Below are 14,951 nucleotides of genomic sequence, written 5' to 3' on the forward strand. Positions count from 1 at the left end.
GACCTGCCGTTACTAAAATCTTAGAAGCCACGTACCCGCTACCATATTTCCTGGGAATGGCCCAGGTCTTCATTAGCTGTTAAAATACACACTGGAAATAAATGCCAGTGGTTAGCAACAACAGCCTTCAAGACAAGATCCAACAGCGTCCATGAGATGAGCGATTGTGAAGGCGGCTGGAATGAAACCTCTCCACATGTGGACAGGAGAGGGGATCATCAAAACTGTGCTCAAAAGTCAAGAGTAAAGGGATATAACAACTGAGAGAAAGAAAAAATGATTTTGCTAAGAGTTAATTTTAAAATGACTTAGAAATTAGCTTGAAACATGAGATTCTATCATCTTAGAGCTGGACAGCACTTAATTCTGCCAAGGAGTTCAGGCAGGTGGAAATTAAAATAGATCTTGTAAGGTAGGATTGGTTTTATCTTTGAAAAAAGAAGACTCCAAATATCAATGGCTTAAAAAACAGTTTATATCAAAGGCAGAGTTAAGTGCTCCAGGGAAATTAGGCTTTTATCCTGAACGGCCACGTGTTCAGTGGACTACTCCACGTTAGCCCTACCTAGGGATTTATTCAGTAGGTTTACCTATTTTCTATCCACCCACCCATCCATCCATCCTTTTAATCTTCTGGATTGGCCAGAAGGTTGACATTTAGCTTACCAGAATACATCGCTCCTAGGATTCACAGGATAGTGTTTGTAACCAACACGCCACAGCATACCCACCACGTGCCAAAACCAGCGTACCACCAAAGTTTGACCAATGTGTCAAACTGCTACTACCTGAGGAAAGCAAAGCTTTCTTATATGTAACATGAAAACTGAGTAGTAGAAGGTACCCTAAAAAAAATCCTCTAAACTTGCAGCATCTGGGCCCCTGAAATAAGGTAAAAATGAACTTCTTTGTATTTGGGCCATGGTCTTTTCTACAGAATAGCAGAAGCTAGGTTCTAGTTTGGAAGCAGGAAAAAAAAGGAATACAAGGTGGCAAATAGACGTTTTCCCTACTATATAAATAGCTGAATTTAAGTAACTCCAAAGAATGGATTCATTTAGAGCCTACATGCTTATAGGGATAAAAATTAGTCCTTGGGGGCAGAAAAGGAGGTATGAAGAAAATGGTTTGTGGCCCTCAAAGCTGAACCCAACCTGACCATCTTACTCCCTAGTATTCAGTTCCTCTCACTAGGTTGTCTTGGGCATCAGAGGAATAGCACCGACACGGATGTTAAAGTAAATGTACGCAAGACCAGTCAGTACTACAAACCATGGCAATAGATGGCTGTGACTCTGTGACTGCAAGACTTTTTACAGATCATGAAGCCATGTGGACAGGTGGCCCGCACATGCGTAGAGGCCGATGGCAGCTGCCTTGAGGATGTTGTTCATGTCTGACTCCAAGAGCTTCTGTGCATGGCTCAGACTTTGAGGAATAAAAAGTTTCTAATTCAAAGTTATTCAGCACATCGTTAATTACATCATGTGCCAAAAGGAAAAAACAATGACAATATCTGACTACCAGCTAGTGATTTTCTCTCAAGGGAAAAGTTAAATTCACTAATGATTAAGAAATTAGTTTCAGCTGTTTTACTTTCGCTGTAAAAATTTTTTAAATTTCAAAATGTGATTAATTGGCATATATAATTTGACACACTATAGTTTATATAAGTAAAACATTAACAGTTATTCAGTAGATAGAACTTTTAACTTAGAACTTTATTTTTAACCCCCAATTTCAAGAAGGCTTATACTTACTCTTTTTATGTATGAAGCACAGCTATACACAGAGTACACAATACGTAGGGGCAATTAGAGGAAAAAGTCTAAAAATGTTCCCTAGGGGAGAGACAATAAAGTAAGTCGAGCAATAATTATGACAACATCTGTCAGATGGGAAACGGAGCTGAGTCATCCAAGTGGGACTTGGCATCAAGCACTCCAGTTTGCTGAGTAGTAAATCAGCAAGTAGACACACACACACACACACACACAAAAGCGCATGCGTGAAGTGAAATAAAACATGAGTGGAGAGAACTCTGGTACACGTATGAGAGGGAGGCAAAGACACACACTCAAAAATCCAGGGCTAAGTGAATTGCATGCTAACTGCTCGAGCTTTATAAACACTGTGGCCCCTGGTTCAGTGCTGCCCCCTGTATGGGGATCACAGCGACTGTGTAACTGGTTTGAGGCTTTTGTTATCTTCAGAGAAGGTAACAAAAATTGTATTTGAAGGCTTGCCTCAAACATGAAAAAGTAGAGAAGCAGAGGAATAGGATTGTTTTTACACAGAGTAATATAGTTGGGAAACTTAAAAACAATTCAAACCTTTTTTTCTTTTAAACTTAATGCCTTGGGATCCCTGGGTGGCACAGCGGTTTGGCGCCTGCCTTTGGCCCAGGGCGCGATCCTGGAGACCCGGGATCGAATCCCATATCGGGCTCCCGGTGCATGGAGCCTGCTTCTCCCTCTGCCTATGTCTCTGCCTCTCTCTCTCTCTCTCTCTGTGACTATCATAAATAAAAATTTTAAAAAATGTATTTAAAAATAAAAAATAAATAAAAATAAACAATGCCTTAAAAGAGTGATGCCTTTGTTGGTGGTAACTAGGTGTGGACACATCATATGGTTCCCCCCTTTATTCTAGTCCAGAACATTTGTGTAAATCAAACCATAAATGGAACACCTTTACTTCAACAAGTTGTTCAACAGATCTATTTCCAAGCTCATGTTACACTAAAAAGCAGTGCGAAGACCCAGCAAACCTCACAATTTCACCCGTATTTTTTAGCATCTGAAATCCTTCACAGGTGTCCGAAAAGGTCATGACCTACAGGTCAAGTCAATGATCATTAGGTGTTACTGTAACAGAAGGGGCCTAAATAACCACTACTATGGGTACATATGGTACAGGATTAAATGTGCACATCACTTACACGGTTATTGTTCATTTCACAAAATGAATTCTGAGCAGCTTGAAAACTAGAATGATCAAAACTAAAAGTTGTAAAACCTGTCTCTCAGAGATCTTGTCCCAAGTTAACTGAAGTTTTTTGGAGAATTATAAATCCATCAAAACTGAACTAGGTAACAAATTAAAAAGGGGAAAAAATACACACCAAATGCAGCCAACTGTACACAAAGCTTACCACCTCCTACAAGAAATTATTTTTGCCACAGATTTGCCCAGCAACCACGTAACTGTCCTAAATACAAAAATGTTGAGTTTTTTTTTCTTGCCCAAAAGTGGTTTCTGAAAAGGATAAATGCATTTTGACATACATTATTTAGGTTGCAAAAAACCACTAAAGAGAAAGAGCTGAGGGGAAGGTGAAGAGGCATAAATATATATGCTGCAGTAATCTGATCAAATGCCATTAAAACACTGAGCTGAACCCTTCTGAAACCCTCAAAAGGTTCTATAGCCTGCTAAAAAGTTCAAGGTTCTTTTTTTTTCTCCTACCACTTAACTGCCCTTGTTCTATCATCAACTCCATAGTCTATCTCAGGCTATGTTAAGTGCAAATATGCTCAGCAAGTGAAAACTCTGAGACTAAGAGACCACAGCTTCTACCTGTCTGTAGTCATGAGCCAGGAGTGCTCCTGCACCACAGACTCGACAGGCTGCAGAGAGCTCCTGCCTTCATAATAAATAAGGTTACACTCCAATGTCAACAGAACACTTTGGGATCAATGCAATGATTGATCAAATGAGCTTCCAGATTTCTCTCACAATGGACAGGGCCACATTTCTCAAAGGGGAATCAAATTCTGTTCCACTCACCATGACCACCGCACAGCACAGCACAAAAGGAAGGTGGTGGCATTCATTAGAAAAGACAGAAGAAATTAGGTGTAACTGCCAATGAACTCACATTAGCAGGAATCTCTGGTGAATAGACTTAGCTCAACTAATTTATAATGCAAAGCCACCAGGGATTTTTAATTATTAAAAAGTACACCATATGCCAGAGTAACAGAAGACAACTCAGTAATCAAGAATGGTAGTTCTTAATCTGCTTCTATTCTGTTTGTTACTGTGAAGACCATTTCTTTGCAGAAAAAGCTATATGCAAAATAACAATAAATCGATGGAAATGATGTAGCCAAACACACGACTACTACCAAATTCCTGTGTTCACATATTTACTTAGGAGATCTATATGTACATCTACATGATCTATGTAATACATACATGAAGTTTTAGATGAATACCAGCTTTGCTACTGACTTTGACAAACCACTTACTTTAAGTGTTGATTTCTTTAACCATAAAAAAAGATCATGTTTGTCATTAAACAAAATAGACTTAGAAATGCCTATGAGAAATGAGGAACTATTATTCAGAATGACAGTAATTCACTTTGGTTTGATGGTTCTTACAGAAAGCACTTAGGAAAAAAAAAGATGTGGCCAATGCTGGTGATGGGGCAGCAGAAGTAAATACCTTGTTTTATTTTCCCAAAATAGCCAGTTTAGATATACTTAAGTATGTATTGGTCCAGGCCACCCATATACATAAAGAAGCTATACCAAAGCTTTTCAAACTCCTAAATCCTTTCATAAACGTCAAAACTTTAAAACATTAGAATATTCTACTATGAAAGCCTAAATAAATTCAAAAGGAAAGAGAATATTGACTCTGTCCTCATACTAAATCAAAACCATAGTAACAACTTGGTCTAAAAAACTGAACATGAAGATCTACAACCACATGAAAAGGCTGAAGTTTATGAATGCATTTTCTAATAAAAAAAAAAAACACTCCAAACCAAAACAGACATCTACATATTAGGGAAATTAAGTACTAAGCATTACATATTTTAACACCAAAACAATAAAGGATTTAAATATTATTATAGGTCTAGAATTATAAAAATCTGACTTTTAAGAAGATTGACACATTCTGGTTAGTATTATAAAAGGTTCCAAGCAGCACATATCGATGAAATTTTCCAAATGCTAAGTGCTGTAGCTCCTACCCTTCAGAAGTTTAAGTCAGTCTTCTCCTTGACATAGCGATGCCCAGTGCTGATGTTCCAGTCCACACCCTCACACTATAGTTTAGTATAGACTATATGACAGTATATGCTCTAATACCTTCCAACCATTCTTTACCCCTATTCTCTATGCCACCCAACCTCCATACTGCTGCCAGATTAATCCCTCAGATGTATGGATCTAAGTCATATCACTTACTTGCAAAACAAAAAAACAAAAACAAAAACAAAACAAAAAAAAACCCACTTCAATATTTTCCCCGATTAGCTAAAATCCTTCTGGCATCCAGAACTCTAGCTGTAGTCTTAAGCTTCCTCCTGACCTTATAGCCAGACCCCATTGACCTAGACCATGTTTCCCATTATACTTATCTTTGCTCATGCGGCCTGTCTTGCTTTCTGTCTCCACCTATTCCTTCTTTCAAATGCCCATCTGACTTCCCAGAAGCTCATTAATCCTCTCCCAGGTGCCCTCCGTTGCACTATTTCCCTCTTTGGAAAACTCAAGGCACTTCGTTAATATAAAAGTTATAGATAAGTATCATATCCATAACAGTCTATGCTCCAATTTACCATTTCAGCTCTTTGCAACCTTTGAAGAAAAAAAAAATCAAGGACTCCTATACATGGGATAATCTGTTTCAGAGAACTGATTTTTATCCAGTTAATCTGTTTATGAAGGGAAGTTTCTAAGACTTCAGAAGGTAAAAAGATGTGCCACATCAGCTTTCAGGTTGCTATTCACTTGGATGACCGCATCTTAAAAGAGAATGCTAGAAGAGCAAAGCAGTGAATGAGTTAGTAAAGGCACTGTGAAGGCAGGCAAGTTGGTGCTGTAGGAGCAGCACTGGGCAGCAGGAGCCTTGACACGCAGCTGGGCTCACTCGACCTGCCCAGTCCTGGTTCCTTCACTGTCAAACCAGGAAATTGTACCTGCTCAACTCCAAGATCCAGTTCTGAACTCCAGAGTTCTAGAAGGATAACACGTTTTCACTGGATAATTACTAATGAGAGATGTGGAAGAAAACGTAACTCTCTGCCATATTTAATCTCTCAATTTCATTTAAAAAAATAACCAATAAATAAATAAATAAATAAATAAATAGCCTCACACATCTTCAACCTAAAAGGCCCATGTTTCAGGATTATTGCATTTTCAAAATAAGTCTTCAAGTTAAAAAAAAAAAAATTCAAACCAATAAAGAAAATCTATGAGGACTAAGAAAAATCTAACAAAAACAAAAATATGTCCTCCAACAAACTTCAAACCACTATATGTGCCAACTAACACTTAAAAAAATGTTTTGTTAGAAATTTAAGATGCCAAATAATTATAAAAACTTGTCAGGTAAGCAGTAGGAACAAGTGGTCAAATATTTCTTTCAAGTTGTTTCTGGATCCCTAACAAAACAAACTCAGATTCAAACTCTAGGGATACGAAAAGCAAAAACTTCAGAACTCCTCACATGATGCAAAGCCAGGTGCGTTAGTAGTACATATACCCCATCCTGTTAGCCTAACTTAAACCCTCCAACACATTTTACTGCACTTCAGCTTTTATACAGGATTCTCACTCTTCCTCAGTCAACCTTATGACTTAATTAACATGTGAAATCTCTCAGGATAATTTGTCAGGCTTTTTGCCTTAAAAGCTATAGACATGTAGCTAGCATTTGAGCAAATAATCAGTTTAGGTTCTCCAAGCTTCCAGTCTGGAATTCTGAGTTCAGAAGTCTCACCATAGTGCTGGTGGCTTGATGGTGCCAGTTACTGAGGGCTGCCACACCCAGCTGGAACAAAAGTATTTTGTGTAGTACTAGAAAGAGCTCTATAAGCATTTCTCTAAGATGCTGCAGAGAAAAGGAATGTTTTCTGGAAAATACTAAAAATTAAATGAAATGAAGTTCTATTTCCCACCCTAAACTGAAAAACTATCAAAAAAAGAGCCCTGGACCCTTCATTACATTATCACTAACTCTGGTTTCAGCTGATCAGTCTTACCTTCTGATGCCTTGATCACATATCCGCCCTTCTTTTCACCAGGAGGTACATTAAGCAACTGCATAATTCTGTCCAGTAGCCCATGGATTATCTCAAACCCAGGATTCTTGTTGTAATAAACAGCACAGAGATGCCTGTAGTTTCTTGCACCTACATCTGAAAAAAATAAAAGAATTGGCCACAAGGCCATAGTGACCATTACTTAAGAAAGTACTCTGGGGCTAAAAAGCATCTTTATGAAACTTAAGAGCTAGAGCAAATGCTTATCATATTGGGGGGAAAAAAAAAAAGAGACCATTAAGTTCAAAAAGTCTAAATTAAATTATATTGTTTAAAGAACACACATAGGTTGGAAAACTGAAGTGAAGAAGGGAATAACTATCACTAAAGTTAGGAGAGTGATTACTCTAGGTAAAGAGTAGTAGGCTCTCCAACACATGTTCTTTCTACTAAACTCTGGAAATCTCTAAGTCTATGAAGGATTTAGAGGAGAAAACCTCTAAAGAACTTAGATGAAAACAATCTAAGAGCAAACTTAAGTATGGATATATACCTACTTAATATAGTCAAAGATGTACATTCTTGAACTGGTTTTGATAGGTCACCTACTTTAGTATTCTCAAGTGTTGTATTTTTGAAGTCCATTAACTATAGTTTCTAGCCATCAACAGGATTGTTAAACTCATGGAAAGTGTATTTGGAGTTAAATTTCTGACCCAACACACGTGAGAAATAATTGTTCTTGCCATGTAACATTTTAGTGCCTCCTGTGTTCAGGGCACCCCGCTCTAGGTATCCCTAGAGGGAGATGGTCAAAGCCTGCACAGGGCCTGCAGACTAAACCCTCAACAATTAATTCCTGAATAAATGACTAAAGCCTAGAAAGGGAGGTAAGCACACACACAAAACCATTAACCAGGTCCAGACCCAGACAGTGGGTCACATTCGAAGTCAGCCAGCTGATGCTGGAAAGGAAGTTCTGTATCACTGTCACTATCATTTCCATTTGCAAGAATGAAGAGATCTGGTATATCTAAATACTCTAATTGAAGGTGTAAGAATAAAGCTTAATATTAAAACCAGGCAGGCATAAACCTCACTAAACCAACCACATGCATAAACTAAAATGAGGGGCTTGATTTCTCTGAAGGAACACACACGCTCACGTATACACGCATACTCCCTGAAGGGAAAAAAATGAAATGAAACAGAACTAAATTATCCCTTTCATATTACTGACTTGCTCCTGGGTATCTTTGCCATGTGGTACCCATTTGTTGGTGTCACATGCTTCCACTTTAACACACAGACATGTATTCAAACTACTTTGTTGTTCCATTTTTGCTGGGAGAGAAGAGCCCAACAGTAATGCCAGCTTTCAGACAGCTTAGCAACATACTGGAAAGCTTTGTGCCTTGAAATACTTCTTTCCTGATCTCCAAACTATGTAAAACTTACCTTTCTGATAAAAGGAGCAACATCTGGTTTAAAGACTTAGAATTTAGAACAAGTTGACGGATGAACTTAAAATAAAAAAAATATAGGATTTAAAATTATACTCTATTCAAGGAAGGTTTCAAGATGTTTGCATAACACACAAACACACACACAAATGAGCTATGTATTTCTGGACTCGATTCTCCAATATTAAAGAAAAGCTGCAGGTTTTTAGGGCCTTGTAAGAAACTATTTAGGCTGCCCCTCCAACTCCCACCACTGATTGGCCATTTTTTCCACATTTCCCTTCCACATTTCCCAAGTGTTACTACTGCCTCTAGACTTCCTTCCTTCCATCTTGTTGATATATCCCTTTTACTGTAGCCGAATTGAATTAAAGGAGGAAATAACCACATCTTCAGTTCCACCCATTACTCCCTTGGAGAAACTGCTAGGTATAGTAAAATTCTCATTTCCTAGTATTTTGCACTGAGGGACCATATTACATCACAGGAAGTTCACTCACTGAATGCCACAAAGTAAGAACTATTTAAATTTCATGCCAAAATAAGGATTTGTTGGAAATGCCTCAGTTCTTTAAAACTCAGTTAACAGACCTCTTGTGTCATGCCATCAAACAATCCTGCTTTTTAAATGGGCCTGCCAAGTATGTCAGCCTAAATTACCAATGTATTTTGCAGACTTCAAAGTACTGCCTGGAGAGGCTGATCTAAACCACCCAAAGGACAGAGGGGGGTGGCCGGCTACAAGTTTATAAGCTGAAAGAACACGCCAAATGATTTTTTAAAAGAGGAGGGAAAAAAAAAAAAAAAAAAAAAGAATGGTACATGATGTCCCTCAGTAAAGTAAAACTATTGCCTACAACTCAAATTTTTCAAATGGGCCCCTGCTTGGTGTAGATCCTCTTTCACTACTAAAGTACCCATGATTAGAAGCAAATTACGGGTGTTAAGGTTATATTATTCTATATGGACAGCCTGGAGAAGGGCAGAGTCTTCAAGAAAACAACTCTATTTTCATATTCACCTGAAGGCCTAAATATAGATGCCAGGAGAAAGGCTACTGAAAAACCAAAAAGGCTTCCACAGTAATCAGTGGCTGACAGCATGAGATTAGTAGTCTGTAGTCTGGCCAAGACTGAGAAAATAAAATGAAGCACCCTGATTTTTAATGCATTCTATCCAATCCATTTCTTTAATACTGGTGCCTAAGAGATTATAGCTAATTATAGCAAATTTTATATATTTCCCTAAGAATTTCTATGTAATATTAAATAATTCACAGTAGCTACAAGAATCCTGTAAAGACATACACCCTAAAAACTAATATGTGAAAAAAGGAACCCTTATACACTGTTTGGTGGTAGGGCTCTAAGTTTGTAAAAAAAAAAAAAAAAAAAAAGAAAGAAAGAGAAAAAGGAAAAGAATTTAAGACAGCAAGCATTTAACGTGTTTACCTATGGAATGACCAATTCTATTTCTACAAATATAAATTAGTACAAGGGTACAAGGATATTCATTACAACAGACATGTTAGCAAAAACCTGGTAGCAACCTAAATATTCACAATAGTCTGGATTATAATGCAGCTACACAATGGAATATTACATAGCCATTAAAAAGAATGAGATGGACAGAAGGTGTTCATAGGGAAAAGGTAGGTACAGGACAGGTAAAGCATAACTCCCTCTGTGTGAACACTAGAAAGCATTTTTTTTTTTTTTTAAGATTTTATTGGAGAGAGAGACAGAGTGGACAAAGAGCACAAGTGGGGAGGCAGAAGCAGATTCCTCACTCAGCAGGAAGCCACACAAAGGGCTCAAGCCCAGGACCCTGAGATCATGACCAGAGCTGAGGGCAGACACTTAACCAACTGAGCCAGCCAGGCGCCCCAACACTAGATAAATACTTCTAGTATTTACACAGGGAAATGTAAAATAAATAGTCGTATGTGCATAGAAAATATCTGGCAACTAATTTTAAGAGAAGGATTAGGGAGAAGTTGGATACGTGTACTTTAATATGAAAAGAACAGAATTACTCTTAATATATATCCATGAAAGCACAAATAAATTTTAAGAACATAAAACTTAAGAATAATTTCCCTTAAAATTTCTGTATTATAACACCAAAGTCTAGGTTTTTTGTTTTTTATTTTGTAATGTTGAAAGCCAAGAAATTAATGTGTGTGGGGGGAATCTATGACCTTCTCAATGCATGAAGGAAAAAGTTATAACCTTATGGGTTGGCTTTTAGTTAACATAAACCTGGAATGGATTTTTATCTATTAAAAAAATATGATATGCAATGCATGACAGAGCATATTATACTCACGTTTGCAGATTTTAACTATGTGGAACTAAATGTACTAAAATAACTTTCCATATTAAAAATGATATTATTTACAATTAAGATGCCATCATACAGGAGAATGATGCTACTTCAAGTATTGTTAATGTCAATGTTCCTCACACCCATATTTTTTGGATTATTAATTGGAAATTCTACATGCCAAAAATATGAAGTAGTAAAATTAAATTAAACCAGACTGATGACATAAGCTCTCCTCAGAACACTGCATTCCACATGTGGATGCTAAATAATCTTCCATTATTTGATGGCTACAGAATTAATGGACAGTTTCTCAGAGCTTAAGCATTTCACAAGCTCACAATGAAAACACTTACTGAGCTCTTTATCAAGCAAAGAATTACGGAAAAAACTATAAAGATCTGGCCCTTATATTCAGTAGGTTACAATATACAACAGATCCATGAAGGGTAGAAGGAGCAAACTGGAAGAACAAACCAAATCACAAAACAGTGAATTACTTATGTTCTATGCAGCCACGGTGGCCCAAGGAGGAAAAAGGAATTAGAATCTCATATATTGTGATTAACATTAAAAGATTTGATTTCCACATTTAAACAAGTCAGGGTAAGAAATAGATCACTCTGATTTAGAAAAACCTCAGGAAGGGGGTGCCTGGGTGGCTCAGTGGGGTTAAGCATCTGACTCTTGATTTCGGCTCAGGTCATGATCTCAGGGTGGTGGGACTGAGCCCCACCCACACTGGGCTCTGTGCTCAGCAGGGAGCTCTCCCTCTGCCCCTTCCCCTGCTCCTGTGCGTGTGCTCCCTCCTGCCCTCCAATAAATAAATCTTTAAGAAAAAAAAGCTTCAGGAAGAATATGACATTTTAGAAACTACCGGAACAATCTGAGGGGCAGATAAAAGGCAGCTTATACAGGACTGTAGCAATGCTTTGGAGACAGCAGGAATGGTCTGCACAGGAAGCAAAGGCTTGGAGTGAGAATGCTTGCTAAGGCAAGTGAGGGAACTGTAGCCTTCCACGTCGTCAAGGGCCTGTAACCTACTACTCCATCCGCTAGAATACGAAAACTCAAAGTCTTCGAGTAGTTCACACTAAAGTGCGTGGTGATTTGACTACCAGGATTCTCTACAGATGTCGGTCAAAATGACAATTGGACGACTCTATCATGCTACCTTTAAATGACCTTATACCCTTTACAAAGCCAAACTAAGTTCTCTTTCTGAAGCTATGGTCCCTTTTAACCTTGGGCTCAACCCAGTGATGTGTTCTCTTCTGCCATCCAGGGAGCTTCTAGGCATGCTGGCAGTCTCAGGGACCATCAGGAAATAAACCGTGGAGGCAGGATTCAATGTGCTTTTAATATTAAAAAGCCAGAATGTCGGACTTTGCAAAATATAGTTGCTTTTCTGGGCACACAGATTAGCAATTTATAAGTAGGTCCTTTGCTCCTCTAAAGTAATTTACTATTTTGTTTATAGTTTAGTTATTCTTGACATCCAATGAAAGGATGGACAACTGAAACCAATCAATAACTCACACAGCAGCCTTATTTGATAGCTCCAAGGTTGCTTCTATTGACTTCCGTTATAAAGCTGCAAATTTACCCCACAGCAGAGTCCGCATTTAACTTCTTGTTCCAAAGACACATGCCACCCTGCCCAAAAGGTATAAATCAGCTTAGTTGCCAGAGTCATGACTAATTTTTAACAACACTGCAGCAACTTTGGATCTTACATCTCAACAAATGCAGTGACTGGCTCAGCCTCAAAGAACTGGAATGTGTCGGACTTCAAGTGGAAGTCTTAATATCCGAGAAGTGTGCCTGACTTAGTTGCTAAAGAGGCTGCTGGCCTGACAGTCTCACAACATGGACAGTCAACCAAAAAGTCCACCAGAGCATAAGAAACTGTCTGATGAGGTCAAGCATGAAAACAGGAGCTAGGAGGCTTTCATTTACACTTACAGGAATAGGAATGTAAATCAAACAAAATTTGTGAGAGGCATATTGAAATCCAGCATAGATTCCTTTCTCGTTTCCATAGTGGAAGATACGCCTGCCTACACAAAACTGACAGGAGGCTGAGAGCCGGGATTTTCCTTAATGTTAGAGAACAAGTCAGTGGCAATTGTCACTCCTGTGTGCTATCAGGGAATCCACCTATAAAAACCCATTTACCAGTCCGTCTTCCTCAAGACTGGAAACTCTTTCTCTTATATTCCAACCAGACCCTAGCAAAGAAAAACAAACAAACAAACAAACAAAACAAAACAAAAAAAACACACTTTTTTTGCTAGTACAATGAATGAGAGTGTCCTGCTCACCCTTGCCACACATCTCTCCCCTTCTGAACCAGCACTTTGGGTATGGCCCCCACTAATGAAAATCGAGGATGTTACACATTACTGGAAATCTATCATCTCACTTTTAATGGTCTAGATTTTTCTTTTTCAAAACAGTTTGAATATTTAGGAGGAAATGGCTAATATAAAATCCAACAGAAAAATGCTTACTGGTTTGAAAGGCAGTGAAATATATGTGCTCCATTCATTCATTCAGGAGAAGTAGGTAATGAATGACTAAAAACATAACATTCCTGTTTTTAGTAAATTGCCCTATCAGTATATTTTGGTTTTGAAACCCTAAAAAAGGTAAGAAGTCAGTTAAATCAAAATTTAGGATAAAAATGAGCTCCGAGTGCCTCATTTTTAGTGTCCGCAAGGGGACATTAACCCTTTAATGGCCAGAAGTTTCCAAATCGAATATTCTCGCAGAAAATTACCATAGACCAGGATGCTACATATCTAGCCCTAGGGACTGCTAACACTCTAGCAGTAAAAAAAGACATGAAACAGTGCTTATAACAGTGCTAGAACTTTTAAAAATGCGATTTCATTTAATCCTTACAAAAAAATCTAGTTAGTGCTATTGTCATCCCCATTGCAACAGATGAGAAAACAGGCACGCAGAAATTAAATAAACTCTCGAAAGTTAAGCAGCTTATTAGTGGCAGAACCATGACTCAAAACCAAGTACTCCTGCTGGCTGTACAGTCTTAAGTAAATCCATGATGTGTTATGCTGCCTTTCCTATAGAATCCTCTATGTACACTGAATGACAAGTAGGGAGTCCACTTGTACATATGTAGAATAATCCATCAAAAAAGCTATTTGTTATGACATAAAATCCAGGTCTACCTAAAGAGAGAAAACACCGCAAAGCAATCTTAGGTTTTTAAGATGGTAAACTTACTGAGCACACTGACCTCTTCTCATTCCTCAAATTTTACTAACAGGATAGAAAATTTTAAAGAAAATAAAACATAAGTACAAGACAGCAGGCAAAAATAATGTCAGATAAAAATGTTCCCATAGGGAAAACAGTGGAATAATCACAACTAAAAACCCAAATAAAATAGGTCTGCTACAGAGACGAAAACTATTCCTTCTGATGAAACAAAGTGCAGCAGAAATGGAAATCTGAGTTAAAAAGTATACAGAGTAAGTTTCTGTGGTTATCACCAGGATGACTTACTAAACGACGGCCTACAGCACCTGTGCAGCACAACAGCTTGCTCTCAACAGGCGAGGCTATCTACAAGCATGGGTCTCGGGGCAGAGTGGAGTCTATGTCTGGGCCTTCCCAAAAGACACATGATAGAAAAAACAGTGACGATATCCCTACCAAGGACTTCAATATAGTCAAGTGCTGCGCACTTACAGTGAAAATTTCCTATGGTAATCATGGGGACCCCAGCTTGCTCCTCACCCTCCAGACTCTGAGCTGCTTGCTTGTAAGCATGCCCAGCCCTGCAGAGCCCTGTAGGGAGGAGCCCTTGCCATCAGGAAGGAGGCCTACTACAGAAATAGTACTATAATACTTCTGAGGAAACAGACTCATTTTGTACCTAAAAACACCTGCAGACTGAATGTGAGGGGATGGAGAAACATTTATTATGCAATGGATGTTACAAAAGCAAGCCAGAGTAGCCATACTTATATCAGACAAACTAGATTTTAAACCAAAGAGTGTAACAAGAGGGGAGGAAGGGCATTATATCATGATAAAGGGGTCTATCCAACAAGAAGATCTAACAATTGTAAATATATCCCCAACTTGGGAACACCAAAACATAAAACTTTTGAGGAAACTCAGTA

General features: G+C 38.2%; 1 protein-coding gene across 1 annotated transcript in view; it reads right to left on the reverse strand.

Moving 5' to 3' along the window:
* The window catches only part of FARSB (phenylalanyl-tRNA synthetase subunit beta), a 70,090-nt gene that overhangs the window by 18,963 nt on the left and 36,176 nt on the right, over positions 1-14,951 (reverse strand). The window contains exon 16 of the mRNA XM_041737150.1: positions 7,007-7,162. Coding sequence (XP_041593084.1) covers positions 7,007-7,162 — 156 coding nt within the window. The remainder of the gene's footprint in view (positions 1-7,006; positions 7,163-14,951) is intronic.

The sequence above is a fragment of the Vulpes lagopus genome, chromosome 22 (assembly GCF_018345385.1).
Source record: "Vulpes lagopus strain Blue_001 chromosome 22, ASM1834538v1, whole genome shotgun sequence".
NCBI classification, from domain to species: Eukaryota; Metazoa; Chordata; class Mammalia; order Carnivora; family Canidae; genus Vulpes; species Vulpes lagopus.